The following is a 10,937-nucleotide window of genomic DNA, read 5'->3' as shown; positions in this document are numbered from 1 at the left end:
ATTTTGTCCGTCACTGGAGCTACACCAACCCTATTTGATATGCAAATAAGTAAGTGTTCAATGTTATGTTCGTAAATCTGCCATAACAATAATGGCTAAACAAGTTCAAAAGGATATTTGCACCACATGCATGCCAGTATGTGAATGTAATTGCCCAAAACCATAAAGTTTTGATTGGTTCGCCTAAAGAAATGAGCCACTCAATTATTTTTTGATCTTAATGTTTTAGATAATATAGCAGCACTCTATTATAATGCGGAAGAGGAGAACATGAATGATACCTTGAGCTCCGCACCAGAAGCACCATTCATTTTCTCAGCAATTTTCTTTAGATCAATTCCACGCATCAAGTTCATCTTCCTTGAATGAATTTTCAGAATATCCCAGCGGGACTGAAAAAATCTCAGGCAAAGTTAGTATTTCATTGCATTTCATCAGATATTGAGCTTAAAGAACTATATGAAGATTGATTAAATTAGGCACATCAAAGGAGAGCAATTCCAAAATTAAGAAACGCGCCTCTTCGTTGGGGTTAGGAAACTCAATTTTTCTATCGATACGACCAGGCCTGAGCAGAGCTTGATCCAAAATATCAATCCTATTAGTGGCCATAAGAACCTGTCGAATACAATGTTCAAATAATTTGTGTGATTCACTGAAGTTTCAAAATTAATTTGAACAAAGTCAGAGACGGTTACTTTTATCTTATTTGAAGCTTCAAATCCATCCAACTGATTGAGAAGTTCGAGCATAGTCCTCTGCACCTCACTGTCCCCATTGCCAGATCCAGATTCCATTCTAGCAGAACCAATACTATCAATTTCATCCATGAAGATGATCGAAGGAGCATGTTCCCTGTAATTAGTAGGTAAACCATTCAAATGTCAACATTTATATATTCATAAAGATTTAGTTGTCCTTAAACAAGATAAAAGAGGGAGTTTTGGGAAGAACCGTGGAGTTTGAACTCAATATTGGAATCTAATTGCATCCAAACAAATCATCATACCTTTAGCTAAATTGATCTTCCAGTTACTTTCATTTGAACCAAATAACTAATATGAAATTATGAAGTAAATCAAATATGGATTCCAAATAATTCCCTCAAACAAAACAGATCCATAATGCTCCAACTAATGGTATGATCATGACAACGTTGTTTAAATTATAATTGCAGCACTGCAGGCCTTGGCCCTGCACGAAGTTTTTTTTTTTTTTTTTTTTCCTTGTAATGAATACAAGCTCAGACCATATTTTAGCTTATACTAAAAACCAAAACAAAAACATCCTTAAAGTAGCATATAACTAAATCAGAAAATTGAAGAACTAGAACCCAACACCTTTCTGTAATTCACCCATCTTACAGCTATATGTCGACGAGATAACAAATTTTCAGTATATCCCGATCCTGAAATGCTAAGGAGCTGTTTGGGATCACTTTTGATTTTTATTTTCTATTTTTTATTTTTATTTTATTTTTAATTCAAATAAAACATATTTGGTATGTTATAACATGTTTAATTGTACTTAAAAACATACAAAACAATCTTTAGTGAGTTTTAAATATTTTTAAAAGCAAGCTAATTTTCTTTTGAAAACAAAAAATTTAAAAAATGCAAAAAATGAACTAAGCAAAAACATTAAAAAAAAAAAAAAAAAAAAGTGACCCCAAACAAGCCCTGTACATTGTTTGCTTCTGATCAGTGGCATTCATTCCACCACATATTACCATATAGTTTAAAAAATCCAGCTAACAAACAAAAAGAAGTATTAACTTGAGGGGCTGAAGGCAACAGGAACCTTAGCATACCTTGCCATAACAAAAAGTTCGCGAACCATTCTAGAGCCTTCTCCAATGTACTTCTGAACCAATTCAGAGCCAGAAACCCGAATGAAGGTGCAATCAGTATGATGAGCGACAGCCCTTGCCAGTAACGTCTTTCCAGTACCAGGTGGTCCATACAACAAAACTCCCTGAAAAAGGGAAATATTCAAAAATTAAGCATAAAATTAGGATACTACCAAAAAACTGGAAAGTAAACAAAGACAGCAACACTTGAAGTTTTACAGTTTTACTGCATTCAAATGAAAAAGTAACAATATGTATTACAGATCCAATACCTTTGGTTGCGCTATTCCAAGACTTTCAAACAACTCCGGATGTTTGATAGGGAGCTCGATAACCTGCAAATAAAATGAAACCTTAAGATACAGTTCTGAAACCAGTGCTCATTTCAAGTTTCGGCCTAATAATGAATCTATTATTAGGTTAATAAATAAAAGTTAAGCTGATATCTTCTAACCTCTTTTATCTCTTTGATTTGTTGGTCAAGGCCACCAATCATATCATAAGTAGAATCAGGAACCTTCTCGACTTTCATAAGATTAACCAAAGGATCTACTTTGCTAGGTAAAATCAAGTGAAGCACATAGCTATCATTGCGAAGAGCAACTCTGGTTGATGGCGTGATCTTTGTTATGTCAATATTCTTATCCACATCAACAACATATTTTCCTTCGGGATGAACCTGCATATAAATTCAAACTTCAGTTTTCGGGCCCTAATTGATTTAGACAACTTCTTAGAATTTCTAACGGAAATAGTACGGAAATAGATTTTTTCCCTCAAACTAACGCCCATGAAGAGAATCAAATACAGTATTAAACCGTCAGATACTTGATATTGTGAATTACTGCAAGGTTAAACTGTCAGATACTTGATATTGTGAATTACTGTAAAGCAGCATTGGCATCAATACATGCATATCAATTGAATCGAGTATGGAAAAACATTAAAAACAATTAAGAAAATCATGTTGTATGGCCTGAATATAGTGAAACGTGTGCAACAGACGCTGCACCGACGCCGAGATGTAGTGTCAAATAAACAAGGGTTCTCACATTACAGACGGATGCGGGTAAAGAAGTTAGTCCATGAAACTACTATTAAAATAGGATCTTAGAATATAACTACTGTCACAGGTAAATTAATGAGATTAGTTGATATTATAATTCATAGAAAGATAAATATCTTATGCATTCAAGAAACTAAATGGGTCAGAGAAAATGCTAAGGAGATTCATAACTTAGGTTTTAAACTTTGATATCCAGGTAAGGGTCGCACTAAAAATGATGTACGTGTGATTATAAAAAAGATTTTGAAAGATAATGTTGCAAAAATTAATAGAATTAGAGATAAAATTATAGCCCTAAAGGTTTTTAATATTAAGATTAATATTAATAGATTAGAAATAGTTAATAATAAAATTAGAGATAGAATTATAATCATAGGTACTTATGCTCTCTTCAAGTAGGTTTAGATATAGGTCTAAAAATAATTCTGGAATGACCTAAAAGACTTTATACAAATGATACCTCTTGAAGAAACAATTTTTATTAGAGGAGATTTAAATGAAAAAATTTTAGAAATATTCATGGTGGCTACGATTTTTGAGTGATTAATGAATAATGTATAGTCATATTAGATTTTGCTTTAGGATATGATTTTGTTATTGCTAATATTTTATTCAAAAAATGAGATAAGCATATTATTATTTATAAGAATGAATCTAATAAAACAAAATTGATTATTTTCTTATGAGAAGGAAATATCATCGAGAATGTAAAGATTGTAAGGTCATTCAAAGTGAGGATTTAAGTATTAAACATCAATTATTAGTTCTAGATTTTAAGGCGAAGGGTTATAAAATAAAGAATACCATAAATTATTATTGTAGAATTAAATGAGAACACCTAAAAGTCATAACTAAAATTATTTTTATGAATAAACTTCAAGATTTCAAGATTTGGATGTTCATGAAGAAGCAACTTATATGTGAGATAAAGTAACAAACACTATTAAACAAACGACAAAAAATGTACTTAGAGAATAAAAAAAAAATTATAAATAAAAATAGTTTGTGGTGGAATAACAATGTGAAAAAAAAATATAAGAAGTTATGTTATAAAAAATGATTTAAACGTATAAGCGTAGAGAATTAGAAAAATAATAAAATGACTCATAGAGAGTCTAAGAAAATAATCCGTGGTGCTAAAAATTATACTTTTAGTAATATTTATAATAAATTAAATACTAAAGATGATAAAAAATATATGTATAAACTAGCTAAACAAAGAGACAAAAGTACAAAATTAACTCAAATAAAATGTATTAAAGATGAAAATCAAAAAGTATTTTCTTAGAAAAATATATTCAACATAGGTGGGCGAGTTTTTTTGTCTTAGAAAAATATATTCAACATAGGTGGGCGAGTTTTTTTGATATTTTTTAGTGAAGTTTCTCCAAATAAGATCGACCTTAATGATGTTAATATCGTTAATAATAATAAAATATTTTATTTTTACCCACATTAATAAAAAAGAAGTTGAGATGGTTTTAAAAAACACCAAGGGTAGAAAGTCTGCAAGACCCGATAATATCTCAATCGAAGTGTGGAAATATATAACATCTTGGGTTACTACACTCTTTAAGATTATTTTAAAAACTAAAAAGATACATGAGTGGAGGAATGCTTCGGGCCTATTGTGTGATAGAAAAGCATTGCTTAGACTAAAGGGAAAACTTTATAAGATGGTAGTGGGACTTGTAATGTCTTATGATGCTAAATGTTGGCCTTTAAAATGAGCGTAAAACTAAGTTAAGTGTTGTCGAGATGAGAATTCTTAGGTGGATGAGTGACTTTATACTTAGAGACAAAACGCGAAATGAATATATCCGTGATAGATTGGTGTAGCTCCACTGGAGGACAAAATTAGAGAAAATCGTTTTAGATGGTTTGGTCACATTAAGAGTCGACCATCTGATGATTCAATTAGGAGAGTATATGTTTTAGATTTGACTTATGTTAAGAAAGACAGAGGTAGACCTAAAAAAACTTGGGCATATTGTATAAAAAATGATCTTAATTTATTAGAATTAAATGAAAATATGACACTCAATAGGACGCAATGGAGAAAAAAGATTCATGTAGTTGACCCACTTAGTAGGATAAAGGTTTGTTGTTGTCGTCGTCGACGTTGTTGTTGTTGTACACTGACTAGTACAAAATTACAACACAAATTAGTTGGCTTAACGCAAGCCTCACATCCACATTACCAAATCTACTCTCCAAAATCAACATAATTTTTATAAATTTGTTCCATTACTCTCTTCCACATCTGCATTATATAAATCACAAGTTCAAAACCCTCATAATTATTAGAATCTTTGATATTTATTTTTAATATTAGTATTAAACTACTTTTTCTATTGTTTAGCATGCTCTTATCCTTAAAAATTTACATTAATAAGATTTACTAAGAAAATCATTGCAATAAACACTCATAATTCCAAAATCACAATTGGTATAAGACCTGGACTTAAAACTTCACTTTTAGAAATCTTCTTAAAAGCTAAATTCAATTTAATTATTTAGATCAATCCATAATATACCTCACTACTTTAATAATTATGTGTTAAAATGTTTTTTAATTAAAAATCTAATGTAGTAACTTGTCAAGATAATATTTATGTTTTTCTTTAATCTTATCATCTTTAGCTAAGATCTTTTCATTTTTCCTCCAGTATCATCTGATTTGATCAAAATCACTATTTATACCTTAAAATGTCTCACTATACTCATCAAAGTCCAACAAATATTTTAGATTTCATCTCTCGTCAAGCTTTTTCATTAACTACATTTTCTCCTTCCTTAGCACTTAGTATATTAAATAAATATTCAAAAATTATAGATTTTAATTTATTCAGTACCCTTATATAAAATTTATAGCCTTCTTATGGTCATTATAAACCTTCACATCATTTAATTTCTATTTCACTCCTATATTTGATTTCCTAAATAATTACAATGCCTCCTCACTTGCCCAGTTAACATACACATACAAACCTATTTCTAGATACTTCGAATACCTTCATGATAACTATCTTGATCCAACTAAATGTCTTATATCGCCAAAAACTAACTAATTAAATAAGCTCAAATTTGCACTCTTAGCACCCAACTTAAGAAATTAACTTATGCTTATACCCTGAAATACACATCCATAACTACTACTCATATTGTGTGATTAAACATTTGCATGAAATCACATGAGGGCCTTATCTGGTTGCTTGATTTTAAAACTTATGTTTTGAAAAATAAGAAATATGTTAAATCCATCATTTGATTGGATGCACTCAGACATTAATATTGATTTCAAATTAAATAAGTTTTCTCAAAACTCCCTCAAATATTAATTTCAATTTCACACTCAAAATGAAAAAATGAAATCATTATTTTCTACAACTTTTTTTTATTTATAGCCAATAAAAAAAATCTTATAATCTTTGCAAAATAGATTATTTTTTCTTCTAAATAAAAATAAGCATTTGAATTGTTGGCTTTGATTATGAAGATAATTTCATGCTCTTCACGTTCTTAAAGTATATATTGATTATTGCAATATCATAGACCAAGTATAACTTCTCCCATCACCCTTCAATCACATATTTCATAAACACCACAAATCATTTCAAATCACATACTAAGAGAATATATATGCCCATTCAAATCACCTTCAATATTATCCCTTCTTCCTCAAGTATAAATCATACTAATCACTTTTCTTCCCAAATTAAATTTTCACACTATTTACTACTCCAAGTTGAGGAATATTAAATAAACAAGCATAAACTCTAACTATGTTTAAAATTTCCATGCAAATAATTAATTGAATAATCTCTTGTGATTAGCCCTATTCATTTCACCCTAGTAGTTTTATTTTTGAACTCTTCTCCACATCATAACTCATATTTACGATTAATATTTTCAATGCACAGTAGCTTATAGCATTTACCCTCATGTGAGTGACTTCTTCCCTCTTTCCGTTTAGTTTCTTATAAACAAGCAATCTGTATTTCCTCTTCTAATCATTAAAATCATAAATTATCTTTTGCAATTTAAATCCTTGAATTTCAACTACAAAAATAGTTTTATTATGTCATCAATGTTCTACTTTTATTTGGTGCTCCATGTTAGTCATGTTACTTTAATTGTTAACTATTAACTATATTAATCCATATCCACATCACATCATTGAAACGGAACAAAATTTTTATGTTTATGATAAAACCGTGGATCCATTTAGATTCAGTGTCTTTCTTCACATGTTGGATTGCATTTATAAGAGCAATAGGAAGATGAATCTGATTTCGTTTGGACTAAGCCTCTCCCAAGTCAGCTCATTAGCTTTGTATTTTTCAGTTGTTAACTATTTGCTTAGTAAATTGATTGTCTGATTGTCTATTGATTAAGGCTATGATTCTAGGAACACATTCTTCACCTACACATGTTTTGGCATGTGAGAATATAAAACATTTATGCACAATAATAGAATTTTTTACAGTTATTGATTATTTATCATTAAGTCTATCCTAAAGTCAAGATCTAGACTAACAGTTGCCTTGAGAATTTCAGAAAATTTGTATAAAAATTTGTAGTAAAAATTTGCTGCTAAACCAGTACGTTAATACCATTTGTTTGATTTATATAAGCTCGATATGCTCCACGGCATTGATTATGTAGGGGCTTCACAATTAACATTTGCTTCAAATATAGGCCTTTTTTTTCCCTTAAATGCAAACATCAAACCTCTTTTAATTTTGGGTAGATATCATGCAAAATATCTGACAGCTATACCACGCATCAAACAAATCAACAATTCTAGAAAGCATTCATTTTCATCCCCAACAATTATCTAATTAACCAATTATTCTCTAAAATTAAATAAAAATCTTCATAAAGTATTTTCTTCGCTAAGTATTAAATAATTCATTAATTATTTAAACTAAAATGGTATAATATGGGGATAAAAGTATCCACTTCATAATTTCACAAATATCCCTAAGATGAAACATAAGGTTTCATGATGATCTCCCATTTTCTAAACTTCTCCTGCTCTAGGGTTGAGATTCATCTACTATTCACATAAAGAGTATTATGTCACATTCCTTAAACTCAGTACACTAGCCAACACTCTATTGATGTAGAACCTTTGCTACCTCAAGCACCACCCACAACCCCTACCACCACCACCACCCATAAAGTGTCAGTAAAATTCATATGACATTCACATGAACGACAACATGAATGAAAAGTGATCAATGAGACAGAGAGGTCATCAAAGGACTGCTTGACGAAGCAAGCATAAGGGTAGTCACCATGGTCGCAAATGTGGGTCTCAATCTTCGAAAGGAACACCACTTGTATATACCCTTGTCGCTTCGTAGATTCTTTCAATGGACTAGAGCTTATGCTATCTAGTTTAAAACATACACATATTTTATTGCACATATGATAGATTGCTTTTTTTCAAATAGTTGTTCAGCTTAGATGTCAAGTTTTGTTGAATCGAAGAATGACAATTCTATTATCAAGACACCAAAGAATTAGATCCCTACTAATTCATCGAATGTCGTAGCTGCATATTACTGTTGTTATTAAAACAACTAAATTAAATACTATTTTTCACATGAACTATTAATATTCAACTATAAGGACTGTTTTCCAATCCATTCCAACACACAAGGAGAAGAGAAGAAGAAAACAAGCAAATAATCATCACTGAGGGATCAATTATTTGAGGAGGATAAGGCCAAAAGAGCAATTTTGACTGAGATGCATAAATAGAGGAGGATGTGGCCTAACAAAATACCAATACGGACTACAAGTAAAATGCATGTCATCTACGACAAATGAAGCCTATGGACGATGATGAAAACAAAAAACCAGCACAAATCCATGAGTCATATTTGAAAGATGGAGAAAAGACAGTTACCAAGAGGACAATGAGCAAGAGATTTTGGCTATCAAAAGGAAGATACAATTAGCTTAATAGAACACCCTTCATAATGGAGGGGCTTTCGTGAAACAATCTTCTCTATGAAAAATCAAATGAAAAGTATTTTAAACACGGTCCCACATAAAGGATATTATAAATCGCAAGGACAACCAATGATATGTATAATTTAATTTAAACATTTAATTACATATTATTTTTAGAAATTTTGATTGTTCAATTGATCTATGTATTTATTTAATATTTAAATGCCTTCTAATGATTTATACTTCTAATATTAGAAGTGTCTACAGCTATTGTATGCTTAAGAATATTAAAGGTCAAGGTTGTCATAAGCATAAGAGTAAAGTGATTCATAATCTCATGTTCGCCAACTTCATATCATTACATTAGGTCTTCGATTCATCATTGTTGAACTAAATATCTACACTCTTTTTATCTACTAGGTACTTAAATGTGCATGTCATTGTCATTTAAGTCCGCTTTGCAAAATTTCCTCAATATTTATAGTAAGCTTTCCCAGTAAATTGCTTCTACTACATAGAACTTTCCTTAGGTTTATACTTTTATGTTACATCATGGAAAATAATCAATCATGTTCCTACATTTTTGCATAACTGATTATTACTAATGCACTTAGTGATGCTTACCATACAAACTTTTATATAGCATATTTGTTGCATTTAAGCATTTTCTATCGCGCATCTGAAAATATCATGTCCCCAATGTATTGCATAGCTTCTTAAAACTTCTAATAAAATACCTTGACTAAAACCTTGGACTTTCCCATAACTTTGACAACTTCGCCGACGTATGATCCTGGCTCTTGCAGCAATTGCAACTCTTCTCTCAATGCTCTAACTGCAATTACAAAATTAGATAGAGACTTGAGTATGCAAAGCAAAACAGAAGCAACAATAACTATATTAATTGAGAAGTGTTTCAAATGCAATTAATTTGCTTGTAATAGTTAAGAAGTAATGATAATTCTTCATCAAAAGGTCATGTTTGGAAAAACGGAATAACTTCAACAGAATACAACTATAGATACAAGATCCATGAAGTCCAATGCAAATAGAAAGAATCATTAAGCAGCTTAAATTCAGCCTCCTTAAGACCAGTGCCCATAATGGGGTATCCTTCAGCATCTTCCTGTAAGCAAGCTAGGAGAAAACACAATAATCCACGAATAAAGAAATTGTGATCATGTTCAATAATGGTATTTCATACAATTAAGATTACAAGATCCATGAAGTTGTGAACGGAAAGAACGGACTTCAAAATTAGATCAAGCAAGAGGATCAAAATTCATGATGTGCACTTAGGGTTTCAGCCTGCGGCTCCCAAACACAACTGAAGCTCAATTTTAGGTTAGAGGTAGGTTTAGGTTTAGAATCCGTTTAGGGTTCGGAAGCAAAAAGAAGCTAACCTTTCGCGTTGAGATCGTTGCGCTGCGCCTCGAGACGGTTGAGATTGTGGGACTTCTGCCGAACCTGAAGCTGCAGATCGTGTATGTGCTGCAAATAGTACTGCCTAAGTCCCTCTCCTCCGCCTCCTCTCGTCTTCGTCGACGGCGATCGGATCTCTCCGTCCGCCTCCCGCTGCGGCAGAACTTGCGTAGCCATTTCTCGCCGCCGATTGTCGACTGTAGATTGACCAGATGTTTTTGTCAATAAGTTTGCATTTTATTTTATTTTTGTTTCAATAAATTTTATTTTTAATTGACGTGAATAATGAAGCCTATTTAAATATATTTATTTAAATTGTAAAAAATAATATATTTGAAAAAATTATGCCTATCATAAATCATATAAAATCAAAAGATAAGATACGGTTTGGGGCAGCCGTAGCTTATTGAATAATTTATTGATAAGTTGATTAAAAATAATCTATTGATAAACTAGGTGCGATGTCTAATATAAATTTTTATTTTTTGAAAAAGTCAAATCACTGCTAGAAAGTTGTCACCATATATAAATAGATGCAGTGTAAAAACATTGTTTTCAGCATTTTAAAAATGCATAAGCTGCAAAAACACAATTTACCCAAACAAATCATGTGCGTTTTCAGAACGCCATCGC

The 10,937-nt window shown here is 31.1% G+C and overlaps 1 protein-coding gene across 1 annotated transcript; it reads right to left on the bottom strand.

The window, feature by feature from the left end:
* Window positions 1–233: 233 nt before the first annotated feature.
* Window positions 234–10,529, bottom strand: LOC110030367 (26S protease regulatory subunit 8 homolog A-like). The gene is made up of 8 exons (XM_020733040.1): window positions 10,286–10,529; window positions 9,620–9,717; window positions 2,304–2,528; window positions 2,122–2,184; window positions 1,811–1,974; window positions 699–855; window positions 520–618; window positions 234–392 (listed from the first exon to the last, which is right to left on the bottom strand). Exons 1-8 carry the CDS (start codon window positions 10,479–10,481, stop codon window positions 249–251), a joined length of 1,146 nt encoding a protein of 381 aa, XP_020588699.1. The 5' UTR covers window positions 10,482–10,529; the 3' UTR covers window positions 234–248.
* Between the last annotated feature and the right edge of the window lie 408 nt (window positions 10,530–10,937).

This window comes from Phalaenopsis equestris, unplaced genomic scaffold, assembly GCF_001263595.1.
Source record: "Phalaenopsis equestris unplaced genomic scaffold, ASM126359v1 Scaffold000706, whole genome shotgun sequence".
Lineage (NCBI taxonomy): Eukaryota > Viridiplantae > Streptophyta > Magnoliopsida > Asparagales > Orchidaceae > Phalaenopsis > Phalaenopsis equestris.
Note: the sequence above shows the minus strand (reverse complement) of the source record. Positions and strands in the feature narration are given on the sequence as shown.

Coding starts and splice junctions, on each gene's coding strand:
- LOC110030367 (XM_020733040.1), bottom strand. CDS start 10,481: ATGGCTACGCAAGTTCTGCCGCAGCGGGAGGCGGACGGAGAGATCCGA. Junction 2,529..9,619: donor AGTCCAAGGTTTTAGTCAAG/GTATTTTATTAG, acceptor ATTTATATGCAG/GTTCATCCCGAAGGAAAATA. Junction 856..1,810: donor GAACTTTTTGTTATGGCAAG/GTATGCTAAGGT, acceptor TACTAATTACAG/GGAACATGCTCCTTCGATCA.